Here is a 17,754-nt window from a genome sequence, read left to right on the forward strand (position 1 = left end):
TTGCCAGTCCTTGATACATCAAGCAAACAAGCTAACCCCTTTGTTAATCTCCTTGGTTCCAAGCATCTGCCAATTGCTCACAAATGCTAATTAACTCTGGCTATCTTCCTACACTTTTGGGGCGGGGCGGGGAGAATGGAAGTGCTCTCTGATTACCGCCATCACTGTGTTTTTTTATACATGTTCGTGCCTCAGTGCACACTTAAGCCACAGTCAGCTAATATCTATTGATCATTCCCAGGGAACCAAAATGCACGGCGTTCACTCTGACTCTGATGACAGAAGGAAGGATGTCTCATTCGAAACCCAGTTCGAGATGAGTTTCAAAAACCCAATGAAATCATTTTTGCCCTTTTTGGTTTTGTTTTCAAACTACATCAAGACCTTGGGGTGACTCTCTTTTGGTAGATCCCCAAAAGATCTGCCAAAGTCTGGGACCCAAGGGAACGGCCATGAGCAAGCCCAACCTAGAAGAACAGGAAGCTGAGACACCATGGTGCAGTTCGAACCGGCACTGGAAGAACATTCTAGCAGCTTGAGAAAGGGAGAGGTTGGGAAGAATATGAAAGAAAATAAAATAATCCTTTCGGCAAGGGAAAGAAAAGGAGCCCAATTTCTCATTTTATATACCGATATGGAAAAACCAGCTTCAAAAAGAAAGTGAGTGAAGGGCGGGCAAAGACAAAAGATAAGTTGCAGGAAAGAGAAGCCTCCCAGGCCTTCAGGCATCCCACCCAGATTCTGCAGAAAATGATCCTATGGAGAAGTTCCCATTCCCAGCTTCAGAGTCACATGCCCTGGACATCCTTATTCAGGTTTCTAAAATACTTGAAATCAATTTTCTTTTGTTTTTGGGAGGAATGGAGTCTCATTCTGCTGCCCAGGCTGAAGGGCAGTGGTGCAGTCTTGGCTCACTGCAACCTCTGCCTCCCATGTTCTAATGATTCTCCTGCCTCAACCTCCCGAGTAGCTGGGATTACAGGTGCATACCACCATGCCCAGCTATATTTTGTATTTTTAGTAGGGTTGGGGTTTCACCATGTTGGCCAGGCTGGTCTCAAACTCCTGACCTCAGGGGATCTGAAATTATTTTTATTTTTATTTCTTTATTTTTTCTGAGATGGAGTCTCACTCTGTTGCCCAGGCTGGAGTGCAGTGGCATGATCTTGGCTCACTGTAACCTCTGTCTCCTGGGTTCAAGCCATTCTAGTGCCTCAGTCTCTGTCTCAAAAAAAAAGAAAAGATATAAAATAGAAAAGACAGTTCTCTTATTTGAAGCCACCCCGATGGCACTGCTTTGTTAGGGCAGCCTTGGTGAACTACTCCAGGGGTCTTCCTGAGTGACAGTACTCTCGGTATCAACAAGTAACTGGGACTACAGGCGTGTGCCACCATGCTTGGCTAATTTTGTTTGTTTGTTTTTTGACAAACAAAAGTTTTGTTCTTGTTGCCCAGGTTGGAGTGCAATGGTGTGATCCTGGCTCACTGCAACCTCTGCCTCCTAGGTTCAAGCAATTCTCCTGCCTCAGCCTCCTGAGTAGCTGGGATTACAGGCACATGTCACCATGCCCAGCTAATATTTTCTGTATTTTTAGTAGAGACGGGGGTTTCATCATATTGGTCAGGTTGATCTCAAACTCCTGACCTCAGGTGATCTGCCTGCCTCGGCCTCCCAAAGCGCTGGGATTATAGGCGTGAGCTACTGTGTCCAGCCTTTGAAATCAATTTTCTATCCTAAGATACTCTGAGAAACATTATAGTGGGAGGGGAAATGAAGGGAAGGAAGAATGGTTTCCTTCATATCAGAGGCCAAATCCTGAGAAGCAAACCATTTCATTTTCAGAGAAAAGATTTTGGCATCAAAGTATTTGAATTGAAAACACAAAATTTCTACTACATTTGACAAGCGGGTTTTTTTTTCTTTCTTTCTTTATTTTGGGGGCAGAGTCTCACTCTATCGCGCAGGCTGGAGTACAGTGGCAGAATCTCGGCTCACTGCAACCTCCGCCTTTTGGGTTCAAGCGATTCTCCAGCCTCGGCCTCCCAAGCAGCTAAAAATACAGGTGTCCACCACCACGCCCAGCTAATTTTTTGTATTTTAATAGAGACGTGGTTTCACCGTGTTGCCCAGGCTGGTCTCGAACTCCTGACCTTGTGATCTGCCCACGCTGGCCTCCCAAAGTGCTGGGATTACAGGCGTGAGCCACCACGCCCAGCCTGAGGTTTGTTTGTTTCTTTTTTTAAAGAAGTTACAGGTTTATATGACTGGCAGAGTAGGAGTGTGTACTAGGTTAAGTGGCACCCCCCCTAAAAGACACATCTATATTCCAGAACCCGGGAATGGAGGCTTATTTGGAAAAAAGATCTTTGCTACTCTAAGGAAGTTAAAATCCTTGAGATAATATCATGATGGATTATCAGATGGATCCTAAGACCACTGATAATGTCCTGGTAAGAGGTTCACAGGAGAGAGACAAAGAGAGAAGGAGGCCATGGAAAGGTAGAGGCAGAGGCTGGAGTGACACAGCCACAAGCTCCAGCCACATCCGGAGCCACCAGAAACAAAAGAGCAAGAAAGGACTCGCTCCCAGAGCCTTCAAAGGGAGCATAACTTGTGTACAGCTTGATTTCATACTTCTAGCTTCTCCAGACTGTGAGAAAATATATTTTTCTTGCCGGGCTCAGTGGCTTACGCCTGTAACCCCAGTATTTTGGGAGGCTGAGGTGGGCAGATCACTTGAGGTCAGGAGTTCAAGACCAGCCTGGCCAACATGGTAAAACCCCATCTCTACTAAAAACACAGAAAAAATCAGCTGGGCATGGTAGCGTGCACTGTAATCCCAGCTACTCGGGAGGCTGAGGCAGGAGAATCACTTGAACCTGAGAGGCAGAGGTTGCAGTGAGCTGAGATGGTACCACTGTACTCCAGCCTGGGTGACAGAATGAGACTCTGTCTCAAGAAAGAAAAATATATTTATCTTACTTGAAGCCACCCCGATTGCACTGCTTTGTTATGGTAGCCTCGGTGAAGTACTGCAGGGGTCTTCCTGAATGAGTACTCTCAGTATTAATAAGGCCATCCAACAGCTGTGAGAAATGAAGAGCCTTGTCAGGGTCTTTCCGTCACGGCTGCCCCATGTCTCAGGTCTGTGACTGTGGACATGTTACTGAATCCCTCTTAGCCTCAGTTTCCATATATGTAAGAAGGATAAATGGGTTAAGTGAGATTAAATAAAACAATCCATGTTAAACGCTTAGCACAGCACTGGACACATTGAAAATATTCAATGGCTGGGTGTGGTGGGTCACGCCTGTAATCCCAGCACTTTGGGAGGTCAAGGCGGGCGGATCACCTGAGGCTGGGAGTTTGAGACCAGCCTGACCAACATGGGGAAACCCCGTCTCTACTAAAAATACAAAAATTAGCTGGGCATGGTGGCACATGCCTGTAATCCCAGCTACTCAGGAGGCTGAGGCAGGAGAATCGCTTGAACCCGAGAGGTGGAGGTTGTGATAAGCCCAGATCACGTCATTGCACTCCAGTTTGGGCAACAAGAGCAAAACCCCACCTCAAAAAAAAAAAAATATTCAATGGACATTGGCTCTCATTATTAATGTTTGGTAGAAGAAAGAGGAACAGTTTTCTTTCTAACAGAAAATCATAGCCTCAGAAACAACCCCAATGGACCACGGGAAAGTTGTGAAGTATCCAAGCTAATCCAGAGTAATATGACACGTGGCTTTCTCTACTGGCCTCTGTCCTGGGTGACAATCAAGAAAAAACTTAAATGACAGCAAATAACTCTCAGGTGACTCCACAAGTAGAAAGGTGAGCCATAACAAACATGTCCACATCAAACAGAGAATGTCCAAAAAGTCAATTCTATAAGTACAGCCAATGTGAGGTCCAGCCAGAGCAGTGTAAGTGTGGAGGGGAGAGGGTGGGAGCAGGAACTGGGCTCCGCTGTCACCCTGCTCAAGCCGAAGCCCAGTGAGGCTAACAGAAATCAATGAACAAAAAGGCAAATGTGGGCTGATTTTACGCAAGCAGGATATTCAGATTCAATCAGGCCGTGTTCCACTCCACTCTTCCTGGCTGTACGCCATGCTGGGCATCTTAACAGGCACAATGGCACCTTGTGTCTGAAAGGCAACACCTGGAGTGTGCTCGACTGTAATAAATGGCTGAAGGATTTGGAAATGGTAGCTGGAAAAGAAAAAGACTCAGCAGTTGTAAGATTTGGATAGCAAAGGCTGGCTAGAAGGAAGACTCAGGCAAAACCTAGAACCATCGACGGAAGCGAAAGGAGGAGGCTATTTTATAATCAGATAGAATCCACAAAGAGGCGGTAGGATCCACAGCACTCTCTCAATCACAGGTGGAGGGGATCTCCAATTCATGGCTAAATTTTTTTTTTGTTTGTTTGTTTGTTTGTTTGTTTTTGAAACAGTCTCACTCTATCGCCCAGGCTGGAGTGCATGGCACGATCTCGGCTCACTGCAACCTCCACCTCCTGGGATTGAACGATTCTCCTGCCTCAGCCTCCCATGTAGCTAGGATTACGGGCGTGCACCACCATGCCCAGCAAATTTCTGTATTTTTAGTAGAGATGGGGTTTCACCATATTGGCCAGGCTGGTCCTGCACTCTTGCCCTCAGGTAATCCACCTGCCTTGGCCTCCCAAAGTGCTGGGATTACAGGCATGAGCCATCATGCCCAGCCAATTCACGGCTAAATTTAACACAGAATACCCCCAATATCTTTCTAGACACGCTGGGTACTGGGATCGTGTTTGTGGATCAGGAGGACAAAATGGACATCACTCTTGCATCTGCTGAGAACAGAGCAAGGTGGTTGGTGCAGACGACCGTTTCTAACACCAGGGTTCTCAGATTCAAAGAACTAAAACAGGATGTGACTGAAACCAGGGTTGATTCCCCACCCCCGTGCCACACAAACCGGCTCACTCATTGTGCTGAAAGAGATAAAAATCAGTCTTTGGGCTTGAAGGGGAAGAAAGTCTGTCATCTCTGCTCTTAGCTGAGCTGCAGCTCAGTGACTGTGTCACACTTTGGCCCCAGGCTGCCTATGGCCTAGAAAGTATGGAAAGAAAAAGAAGGAAAGTGCTCCTCCGTGACAATCAGCAGCGGACAAATTATTCTGACTTTACTTCCCACTCATCACGCCTTTGCCCTTCTGTGCATAGCCAAGTCTGCAGCTGTGCTTCTCCAGTGTTTAAAGGACAGGTCAGTATAACCGGCACATGTAGCTTACAAGCCATGAACTACCCAGAACTCAGCTGAACCAGGACAGAAAAGGCAGTGGCAAAGATCAGCACTCAATTTCCCTTTTCTGCTCTACTCAGCAGCAGTTAACACAACAGATGCAAGGTGAGTGCATCTAAGCACTGTTGACATGGATGTGTTGATCTCTGACGTTCAACACGTATTATTTTGCCACCGCTTGGATGAAATTACAAATCCCACAGCAAGAAGGAAAAAACAAAGGTGGATTTCCAGCCCTACCTACCCATCCTATTTATTTACAGGGAGTACAGGGTTGAAGAGTGTGTCCCCCCGCAAATTCATGTCCACCCAGAATGTCAGAATGCAACCTTCTTTGGAAATAGGGATAGATGTATATTGCAGATGAAATTATAATAATATCATCATTATAATTATATAATATTACACATGTAATGAAGTTACAATGAACTCATGATGATTTAGAGTAGGTCCTAAATCCAATGACTGGTGTTCTTATAAGAAGGCCATGTTAATGACACAGAGTGACACACAGGACAGAAGCCATGTGACTTAGGGCAGAGATTGGAGTGACACAGACATAAGCCACAGAATGCCAAGCACTTCTGGCAGCCCCCAGAAACCTGAAGGAGGCATGAAGCCATTCTTCCCTCAGAGGCTCCAGAGGAATTAGTCTTGCCAATACCTTAATTTCAGACTTCTGGCCCCCTAAACTGTGAGAGGATACATTTCTGTTATTTTAAGCCACCCAGTGTGTAGCAATTTATTACAGGAGCCCTAGGAAATTAACACTGTGAGTAAATCATCTAGGTTGCAAAGACTGACCGTGAGTAGAAAAAGGATGGAAAGTTGGGGCTCCCCAGGTAGCCCAAATGCATTATGGGCCCTTTCAGAGATGAAATGAAACAGGCAGGGTGTAGCAGGGAAGCGCTCTCTAAGGAAGGGGAGGGAGGCTGGATCTCAAATCCCTAGGTTCTCAACTTCTGCATATTCTTCCATGAACGGAAGCAACAGAACATCTGATTTGAAAGAGCTCTAAGCCTTCAGGCAATGGCCAGTGTCAGCTTTGACTAGTGTGGACCTGGATGTGTTGATCTCCAGGTCCTGCTCCAGGAAGAACCCCCCTCCAAGATACCCCACACCATCCTAAAAGGTGGAGAAGGGTGACCACATGATTAGAATGGGATTTCCCACAAGCCCCATGGAAATGGGCTCAATCAGATTTAAAATCCAAAAATGTATGACTTGGGAGGCTGAGACGGGAGGATCGCTGGAGGCCAGGAGTTCAAGAACAGCCTGGGCAATACAGCAAGACCTCTGGCTCTGATGGATGAATGAATGAATGAATGAATGAATGGAGTCAGGTGTGGTGGCATGCACCTGTACTCCTCTAGGGACTTGGGAGGATGAGGGGAGAGGATGGCTTGAGCCCAGGATTTCAAGGCTGCAGTGACCTATGATTGTGCCACTGGACTCCAGCCTGGGTGACAGAGCAAGATATTATCTCTAAAAATTAAAAAAAGAAAAAGTTCAAGAATATGACCTTTCTCAAAAAAAAATGACCTTTCTTGTATACTTAAGTTAACGGAATAAAACCTACATTCCCTGGAAGGGTTTTCAATGAGAAAATGTTCAAATACTTTTCATAAATGAATCCTTTGGGCATATGTTTCTCCTTCAAAAGCTGGAGAAGTCTCAAAGGGCATTTAAGATGGACGGACCAGCCCTTTATTGACTTACCTTTCTTGGAAGCTAAACCGGTCTCCTTCACACTATTCACGTACAGCCTTCGAATACCGTCTTCTTCCACAGAAGAAAGTGAAAACCCTGCGGAACAAAAGACAGAATGGCAGGGCTTGCACCTTCTGACTGTTTAGCAAACAACAGGAAGCGCCTGCTGGAACAAGGTATGTTTCGTGTTTGTGACTACAGTTTGGAGTGATTGTTTTTTTCTTGTTTGACAAAGCAGAAAAGTGTATTTTTAGATCATTCTGGAAGTCACTACTTGTAAAAATAAAGATTACTAGGTACGTCTAGCTTCATATTACCTACCAATCAATTCAAAGGAAAGCGAATTCTTTTGTTTGACCTTGCTTCCTGGTAAGCGCCATCATTGTTTCTTTTCCTTACACTCCTCCAAAGCACAAAACAGAAAGATTAGCTTCCCTCAGAGTCCCCAGACATTTTACACCAAATCTACATCCTAGAATATGTTGCCGCTGTACCGTTGGAGGGTGTGTGTTCATCCAAATGTATGACAAGGACGCTGCTTTAATTAAACACGATTCTGCAAACAGGAGCAAGATGCAACTCACAATACAAATCTGTAATGTGACTTACACATTACAGAAACTGTACCTGATTTCACCCTGTACCAGCATCTGATCATAAGATTATCTTCTATTCTTCTGGGCTGCCAGAGCTCAAAGCCCATTTGCTAATTAACCTTGGGCTATGCTACATTCTTCAGAGAGAAAAGCAGAGTGAGGTCCAGGTATTATTTATTTATTTTTTTATTTTTTTGAGAGGAAGTCTCGCTTTCATCACCCAGGCTGGAATGCAATGGTGGGATCTTGGCTCACTGCAACCTCCGCCTCCTGGGTTCAAGCGATTCTTCTGTCTCAGCCTCCCGAGTCGCTGGGATTACAGGTGCCTGCCACCACACCGAGCTAATTTTTGTATTTTTAGTAAAGATGAGGTTTTGCCATGTTGACCAGGCTGGTCTCGAACTACTGACCTCAGGCGATCCACCAGTCTAGGCCTCCCACAGTGCTGGATTACAGGCTTGAGACACCGCACCTGTCTGAGGTCCAGATATTCTATGTGGCTTGAGGAACCTGGGTACTTACAACTCTATGGATATAAGCCCTGCTCACTCGTGTTTCCAGATCGCCTCATGTAAAATGCTTTCCTAATCAGTTACTTGAATGTCCTCTATGAATACCTACTTTGCTGAAGGAAACAAATACCTTTGCAGATACTTCTAAAAAGGGCAATGAGAACACATGTCATTGTGTCTATCTGCAATAATTTCAGCTCTGGGAGAAAAATCATCCCATAATATAAACACCTGACTTAATGCTGAGGGGAAAGCAGGGAATGAAAAAAAGAAAGAAACCAACAGGCAAATAGGGAAACAGAATGACAAGATTTGGTTCCAGGGAGTCATTGAGCCTTTCTAGGGCATGCCATGAGGAAGACGTGGTTTTTCGTGTAGTTGACTGGACCAGGAAATAACCTCACGTAGGCTAAACAGCTAACTGCCATCACCCGCTTAAGTACCGTAACACCCTCAGGGAACAGCAAAGGGCCACCCGAGGACTTTCCAAAACCTTCGTTTCATTCTCTTATTTTAAATTCTCTTCTTTCAGCAACTTCTAACTTTCAGATTAAGTGTCAAGAAGCCTTACTAAAATCTAAATATTTTTACACAAGAACCATTTAACTTACATTAGCCTTAACACAAGTGTATTTACCTGTATTTTAGAAGAAATTTTTAAATAAAAATTTGTTTAGATAGATAGAATCAAGGGCTATGTCATAGGAAAAAATGAATAGGAGTCATCTAAATACTGGAATTTCCTTTCTGAAATGCCATCATTCTATAACATTCTGAGAGCAATTTTTTTTTCCTTTTTTTAAAAAGAGGCGTGGTCTTGCTCTATCCCCCAGGCTGGCGTGCACTGATGTGATCTTAGCTCACTGTAGCTTCAAACTCCTGGGTGCAGAAAATTCCCTGCCTCAGCTGCCAGAAGCGCTGGGACTACATGTGAGCTATCACACTTGGCTAATTTTTAATTTCTTTTGTAGAGATGGGATCTTACTATGCTGCCCAAGCTGCTCTTAAACTCCTGGCCTCAGGCAGTCTTCCTACCTTAGCCTCTCTCGCAGTGTTGGGATTATAGGTGAACACTACTGCACCTGGCCCCAATTTCTTTTCTATTAAAAAATTAGTACCCCTGGGCCAGGTGCAGTGCCTCACACCTATAATCCCAGCACTTTGGGAGGCCAAGGCAGGTGGATCACAAGGTCAGAAGTTTGAGGCCAGCCTGGCCCCATCTCTACTAAAAACACAAAAATTAGCCAGGCACAGTAGCAGGCGCCTGTAATCCCAGCTACTCGGGAGGCTGAGGCAAGAGAATCGCTTGCACCCGGGATGTGGAGGTTGCAGTGAGCTGAGATCACACCATTGCCCTCTAGCCTGGGTGACAGAGCAAGACTTTGTCTCAAAGAAAAAAAATTAGCACTCCTGTGGAGTACCAAGAAATACCCTTGTTTGACTGGAAGATGCCAGGAGAGCCAACACAGTGAGAACCTGCTACAAGTCACCTGAAGTCAAGTTGAAAAACATCCCGGGTATTCATTTGCTCCATTCCTTCTTTTTTTTTTTGTGATGGAGTCTCATTCTGCTGTCTAGGCTGGAGTGCAGTGGTGCAACCTTGGCTTACTACAACCTCTGTCTCCCAGATTGAAGCAATTCTCCTGCCTCAGCCTCCCTAGAAGCTAGGATTACAGACACACACCACACCACACTACACGCAGCTGATTTGTCTATTTTTGGTAGAGATGCGGTTTCGCCATGCTGACCAGACTTGTCTCGAACTCCTAACTTCAAGTGATCCGCCTGCCTCGGCTTCCCAAATGCTGGGATTACAGGTGTGAACCACCACACCTGGACATTCCCTTTTTTCTTGGTCTTTTTTTTTTTTTTTTAATAATCAAAAGGTTAAAAATAGGAGTGAAAATGGAGGAGACTTCCAGTCTGAGGATAGCAATTGATTATGTGATTTGTATCAGACAACTGGGTAAAAAGAATGGGTCTGAGAAACAGATCATACATTTCTAATTAGTGGGGAAATCTCTGTGATAGGAAAGAGGATGGAAGAAAGGCTGATGGGCATGAAAACCACCCAAATGAAAGCTGAAAATTTACAAATCTGAACAGCACTTTAGCTCTGTACTGGAACTCACACTGGACACCGGTTTAGGGGTCAAACAGGAGACCTTTTCAGCGTTCCAGGAAGACAGCTCCCCCCACACCCTGCCTTGGAACAAACATGTGAGCGGCTGCCACTTAAAGATGCCAATACTTTGCACAGTTGGGGGGAAGACACTATAATCATCTCCTATATTAACAAATATAAAGAAAATTATGAAATATACTACAGCTGGATCATGTGGAGCTGAATGAAGAACATAATGATTTTAACAGTTAATCGGCAAAGTCAGGTCTATGTCTTTTCAATAGTACAGCCATACTCTAAATCTCAGCAGACAACTCTAGTATCATCCAAAATGACCATCCACAGGGGGCAGGGGGCAGATTACTCAATATAAATGGATGTATCGACCAGCTGGAAGGCTGTTAGTTTCAAAGACAGGAAGGCATGGTGAGTTGCAACTGGAATAATCATCAGAAGAAAGAAGGAAGTGATTAAAACTAAGTGATGAAACCAAGGCCGGGCTTGGTGGCTCATGTCTATAAGCCCAGCACTCCTGGGAGGCAGAAGCAGGAGGAATGCATGAGTCCAGGAGTTCGAGACCAGCCCTGGCAACATAGTGTGACCTTGTCTCGACAAATTTTTTTTTTAATTAGCTGGGCGTGGTGGCACACGCCTTGTAGTCCCAGCTACTTGGGAGGCTGAGGTGAGAAGGATCTCTTGAGCCTAGGAGGATGGGGTACGGCGAGTCATGATCGTACCACTGCATTCCAGTCTGGGTGACAGGGAAGACCCTGTCTCAAAAAAAAAAAATTAAGAAGAACAAACTCATGAGATGAACAACCCAAAGATTCCTCAGACTGGAAAAACCATAACATGATAAACAACAGAGAATTACTCAAAACTCGAGACCAGGATACAATGAAAATTCAGATAACACGCACAGGCACCTATAACATGAGGAGGGCACATGACTAAAAAATATAATAGTTCTAGATTTACCCAGAGAAAAGGAACGCTAAGTTGCTTAAATGGCAGCCTAGGGCCTCATGCTCAGTCTAAGTATCACATAACTACATATGTGAACTAATTTCAACAGTAAGGTCTGGAAGTGAGCAGAGGGCTCAGGTGGAGAGAGGGGCAAGAGAGACAAATTAAGGAAATGTTTCCTCTTTAAATGTGTTCTGTCAGTTGGTTTATTAAATGACGTTTTCCTCCCTCAAATGTTTCTGTGTTCGTGCCAGGAGCTTTTACTTGTACCGAACTCAGTATCTAGACAGAAGCCACTTAGCTAGGTGTTAATCTTAGACATGGGCTGAATTTCAAGTCTGTGGGCACTTTTAATCCAGAGGCAATCAGGTCTCTGAGGATTGGGGGAATCTTTCACCTCTTCAATCAATATGCTGTTGGAACGTCGTACACCAAAACCAACCTGAGCACTGAGAAGAAATGATTTGCCTGAGCATATTAGCTGTGTGTGGCAGGGCTTTCCAAGTGAGGACGAGGAACAGGTGCCAACTGTTTGCTAACGGCAGTAATGTAAGAACAGAAATCGTGACTAAGCATTGAGAATCTCTTGGAGCCCTGACATTGCCACAACCTCCATGCATGGGATTTTGTATTTCACAAAAGTAGTGATGGTCACAAAAAGTGGAAATTGGCCAGGCGCAGTAGTTCACGCCTGTAATCACAGCACTTTGGGAGGCTGAATAAGGTGGATCACAAGGTCAGGAGTTCGAGACTAGCCTGGCCAAATGGTGAACACAATCTATAAATATAAAATATACTAAAAATATAATAATTAGCCAGAAATGGTGGTGTGTGCCTGTAGTCCCAGCTACTCAGGAGGCTGAGGCAGGAGAATCACTTGAACCTGGGAGGCGAAGGTTGCAGTGGGCCGAGATCGCACCACTGCACTCCAGCCTGGGCAATAGAGCAAAACTCCATCTCAAAAAAAAAAAAAAAAGTGAAAATTAAAACACCTGCTTCTTTACATCAGATGAGTTGAGAAGCACTGTTTGTAATACTCTCAAGACTGATGCCTCCTGCCCTGTCATACCCTCCTTAGGGGGGAAAGGTAAATGGGTTCTATGAGTAATTCAGTGACTTTAATAAAAAGTATTAAAAAGTATACAAACAATAACAATTTTATGCCTAGTTCCTATTTCTGAGTCCCTGAATCACTCAATCTTAGAATTAGAGTCCAAGGCTGGGTGTGGTTGCTCACATCTGTAATCCCAGCACTTTGGGAGGTCAAGGCAGGCAGAACATGAGGTCAGGAGTTCAAGACCAGCCTGGCCAACATGGTGAAACCCTGTCTCTATTAAAAATAAAAAAATTAGCTGGGCATGGTGCACATGCCTGTAATCTCAGCCACTCAGGAGGGTGAGGCAGGAGAATCGCTTGAACCAGGACCTGGGAGGTGGTGGTTGCAGTGAGCGGAGATCATGCCACTGCACTCCAGCCTGGGCGATAGAGTGAGATTCCGTTCCAAAAAAAAGAGTCCAAGAGCTTTGAAATTCAGCCTTCTGAACTTGGTCTTTGCTAGTTTATCCTTACTCAACAAAAATTAAGTAGACTGAAGAGAAAAAGAATAATCATTATGGAGCATCTAATTTTGGAGGATCCAGGCTCCAATTACAGCTCTAAGTACTGAGGTTGGCCTTTTGCTGCACAAGCTGCTCATAAACACTTATTCCTTGTCACCAGAAACGTTCTCCTGGCTTTATGATGTCTTTAGTTTTAAGGTCAAGAGATAAACAGCATGAAGTTATGCTGCGAGTGGCCAGTGTTCAAAATTGGGTTATCTTCATTAGGCCCAAATCCTTGGTTGAGTATTCTGAGATGAAGATTGGTGGCCTACGGGGGAAGGTGCAGAAGGAATATAATATCCCACAGCTCAGAAAAGAGTTTAAAGATTTTCATATGCTAAAAACTTCATTACTTGGGCTGGGTGCAGTGGCTCATGCTTGTAATCCCAGCACTTTGGGAGGCTGAGGTGGGTGAATGACTTCAGGTTCAGGAGTTCAAGACCACCTTGGCCAACACAGTGAAACCCTGTCTCTAATGAAAGTACAAAAATTAGCCAGGCATGGTAGTGCATGCCTATAATCCCAGCTACTCGGGAGGCAGAGGCAGGAGAATCACCCTGGGAGGTGGAGGCTGCAGTGAGCTGAGATCACACCATTGCACTCCAGCCTGGGCAACAGAGCCAGACTGGGTCTCAAAAAAGAAAGCTTAATAACTTGATTCAGAAAGAAATTTTTTTTTTTTTGATAGGGAGTCTCACTCTGTTGCCAGGCTGGAGTGCAGTAGTGTGATCTTGGCTCACTGCAACCTCTGACTCCCGGGTTCAAGCAATTCTCCTGCCTCAGCATCCCAACTAGCTAGGACTATAGGTGCACGCCACCATACTCAGCTAATTTTTTATATTTTTAGTACAGACAAGGTTTCACCATATTAGCCAGGATGGTCTTGATCTCTTGACCTTGTGATCTGCCCGCCTCGGCCTCTACAAAGTGCTGGGATTACAGGCATGAGCTACTGCCACCCGGCCTGATTCAGACAGAAATCTTAAGTGAGGGTATGCAGGAGTCTTTATGTCTTTCCACCAGGAACTCTGTTCTCCTTCTAGCAAACAGGAGAATCACACGTCTGTGCTCCCTTGTACGTAGGTATGGTGGTATGACTTGCTTTGGCCAATAAATTGGGAGAGGGACAATACCTGCTTTCCCAACTCCTCTATCCCCTCTGCTCACTGACAAGCACTGTCCCAGGTGGCAGCTGCTCCAGGACTGGGTGTAGAAGGAGGACGACGTATGGAGTCCCAGCCAACCCACAAGGGATGTGTGGTGAACGTGAGAAATTAATTTCACTGTTTTGAGCCACCAGGCTTTGGTGGCTGTCTGTTACCTCAGCTAACCTCGCTGCGCCTGACTGATATAGCACAGTATGGATTTTCCCCACTTAATTTACTCAGGCACCAACTCTGTTACTATTCAAGCCATACAGGGTAATGCTAAGTAAAGAAGACTGGTCTTAAACATATGGAAAGGAGTATATATTTAACTCTGCCAGAATGTAGACAACCGCATAGGAAAGCGTTAACACAACAGGCCTGACTGCTATTCTTCGAAAGACCTGCTTACAAATTTGGACCTTGGCTGGCATCCTGAGAACTTGGATTTTGGAAGGGTTCCCAGCACCCTCAGTGGCTCACAGCGCCTAAACCGTGTGTACAAACAATGGCACTTATGGTGAATGCCTACTTTCCTCCTGGGACTCTGGAATTTTGGTGTGTTCTAGGCAGTGGGTGCCTAAGGAACCAGCATCCCCAGAAAAGCCCGGGGCACTGAGTTTCTAACCACCTTCCCTACAGTAGCAGGATCGGTGGGGAACAAACCTCTCAAACACCAAACCGAGAAAGGAAGTGGCTTTTTATTTGGCTGGGAGCTGCGGGAGGCTAATGCCTTGACCACTGAGCTCTCCAAGAAGCAGCTCCTTTCCTTTTTTGAGGGCTTACAACTCTAAAAGGGGAGCAGAGGTGAAACTGTATTATTGTCCATTGGCTGGACATTTGACCTCACAACCTTTGGCTTCACTGATTTGCTAGTTCATATCAGCGAGAGTGGGAACAGGCAGGGGAGGGGGCTTACAGAGACAAGACAAAGGCAGTCAATTATTAGCTGATGGACGTATTTCTAGGAGGGGATCTGGGTCATGCAAACGTGGAGGATGTGACCCAGGGCTGGGGTCCGGCTGGTAGTGATAACATTCTTTGCAACTCCTTCAAGGCTTATGGACAGCAGAGACTCTGGGAACCGAAAAGCGAGTCATTTTCCCAGTCCTCGGGCCTCTTTATGGCCTTGTCAGTGGCGTCAGCAAGTCGCCTGACCACAGATTCAAGCTCTTTGGTATTTTATTTCTTTTGTTTTCACCCTCCTTCCCAACCAGAGTGGAGGGAGGAGGCAGAGGCTGGGAAGCGGGAAGTAGGGAGGGGGTCTCCCCTCTCATCCCCTGCTTGGAGAACACTATGAGGGAGCATTTCCCAAGTGTTGTCACAACTTGGTGCTGGGGGAGTTATCCTCATTCTCTGTGACTCTGCTGAAACAGGCCTCGCTGAAACTCACACATGGTGTCCCCTAGACTTTGCTCCATGCGCCTTTTCCCTTTGCTGATTCACAGAGGAGTTAAGATGAAATAATTTAGGCAGATAGTAGGAAAAGAAAGTCCTCAGTAAGGCTTTTCCTTTAATAAAAAGCAGCCCCCAAAGAATTTTCTTTCCTATCAAAAAGCAGCCTGTAAAATCGAGCTGCAGACATAGACAAGCAAGCTGGAAGCTTACACAGGTGAATGGCGGCAGTCGTGCCAATAGGAACCGGCTAGCTGGGACTAAGCACATTCAAAATGGCGACTCCATCCTCTCTTCTCTTTGCCAGTACAGTCAGGAGCAGGCAACATGGCCATGGCCAGGCAAAGACTCCATTTGCATAATAAAGATTAGGATGGGACAGCCAGCTTCACGTGCTATGTAGACAGCACACCTGGTCCAAACAATCGGTGCGCCCTATGTAAATCAGACACTGCCTCCTCAAGCCTGGCTATAAAATCTAGTGCACTCTGCTGAGGGCCAGAAGACCCACTTGGGCATCCCTCTCTCTGCAAGGGAGAGAGCTAGTCGCCTTTCTCTTTTTTTTTTTGTTGCCTATTAAACCTCCACTCCTAAACCCACTTCTTGTGTGTCTGCGTCATCAATTCCCTTGGCATGAGACAATGAATCTTGGGTATTTACCCCAGACAACGAAGCTGCTTTGGTATCATTTTGCTAGAAAAAAAAAATCATAGTGGTGAGTATGACCAGATGCTGAGCTCTGAGGGTCTTCCTAGTGAATCAGCAAACCTAGGCAGGGTCTTGGGGACCTCTACTCAAAAACACAATACCAAGGTAAGTTCCTTTAACATTATTTGTGTGGGAAGGGAAGATAATGTCTGTTTTTGGGAGAAGGGTGTAAAAGAATAATTCCTGCCATGCGCAGTAGTTCACACCTGTAATCACAGCACTTTGGGAGGCTGAGGTGGGCAGATCACAAGGTCAGGAGTTTGAGACCAGCCTGGCTAATATGGTAAAACCCTGTCTCTACTAAAGATACAAAAATTAGCCAGGTATGATGGCAGGCACCTGTAATCCCAGTTACTCAGGAGGCTGAGGCAGGAGAATTGCCTGAACCCAGGAGGCGGAGGTTACAGTGAGCCGAGATCGCACCATTGCACTCCACCCTGGATAACAAGAGCGAAACTCCGTCTCAAAAAAAAAAAAATACTTTAAACACAAAGAAAAATAAACTTACCGTAAGTATCAGCAGCTGTATCTGACTTCTCAATGTGGATGCTCTGAGTGACTTTTGGACAGATTTCAATTTCTTTGTATAGCTGAAAGTTACAAAGAGGAATCTAATTAGAATTTCATTATCACTAACTTTTAAGAATGGTCATCATTTCATAAATCTATTTTTTCACAATTGACACTTATGATGTGAATTTGCACTTTACCATCTTTTCATTAAATGGAACTCATTAAGAGTAAAAAGTCCAAGTAAAAACTTGGCTGGGCGCAGTGGCTCATGCCTGTAATCCCAGCACTTTGGGAGGCCGAGGAGGGCAGATCACAAGGTCAGGAGTTTGAGACCAGCCTGGCCTACATGGTGAAACTCCATCTCTACTAAAAGTACAAAAATAAGTTGGGCATGGTGGCGTATGCCTATAATCTCAGCTACCTGAGAGGCTGAGGCTGGAGGATCACTTGAACCTAGGAGGCAGAGGTTGCAGTGAGCTGACATCTCGCCACTGCACTGCAGCCTGGGCTACAGAGCAAGACTCTGTCTCAAATAAATAAACAAACAAACAAACAAACAAACTTAAAACTGTCATCCTCAAGCATAGCCACAGTTTAGTTTCTAAATAATTCCTCCACATAATTCTGTCTCTTCCTACCCAAAGTCTATCATAGACCTGAAAAATAATACTACAGTAATGGAAATCTCTAGTTGTGGGGAGAAAAAAGTCTATTAAAATCAGGAAGAGGTTCTAAAGATCTTGGCATGGAATTCATGAAAATAAGATACACCTCTGTGCTTCTATTCCAAAAAGTTCATGGTAGCACAAATAAGTAGAGACAAACATAGCATTGAAACAGAAACAAATTACACAAAGGAGGATATTCTTTTTTTAGCCACTGAACTGTATCGAAATTAGATAGAAAACTGAAGTACACAAATTAATCAGCACTCTAAAAACCCAAGAAAGGAAATATTTTATGACTAAGTCCTCAAAAGCAATTGCAACAAAAACGAAAATTGAAAAGTGGAACCTGGGGCGCGGTGGCTCAAGCCTGTAATCCCAGCACTGTGGGAGGCCAAGACGGGTGGATCATGAGGTCAAGAGATCGAGACCATCCTGGTCAACATCGTGAAACCCCGTCTCTACTAAAAATACAAAAAATTAGCAGGGCATGGTGGTGCATGCCTGTAATTCCAGCTACTCAGGAGGCTGA

The 17,754-nt window shown here is 45.0% G+C and overlaps 1 protein-coding gene across 16 annotated transcripts in view; it reads right to left on the bottom strand.

The window, feature by feature from the left end:
• Window positions 1-17,754, bottom strand: part of TIAM1 (TIAM Rac1 associated GEF 1) — a 449,049-nt gene that overhangs the window by 66,763 nt on the left and 364,532 nt on the right. For all 16 annotated transcript variants that reach the window (XM_035283120.3, XM_035283112.3, XM_035283121.3 and 13 more), the window contains 2 exons: window positions 16,553-16,634; window positions 7,006-7,092 (listed from right to left, as the gene is read on the bottom strand). In XM_035283120.3, the coding sequence (XP_035139011.3) occupies window positions 7,006-7,092; window positions 16,553-16,634 (169 nt within the window). The remainder of the gene's footprint in view (window positions 1-7,005; window positions 7,093-16,552; window positions 16,635-17,754) is intronic.

Source organism: Callithrix jacchus, chromosome 21, assembly GCF_049354715.1.
Source record: "Callithrix jacchus isolate 240 chromosome 21, calJac240_pri, whole genome shotgun sequence".
Taxonomy (NCBI): domain Eukaryota; kingdom Metazoa; phylum Chordata; class Mammalia; order Primates; family Cebidae; genus Callithrix; species Callithrix jacchus.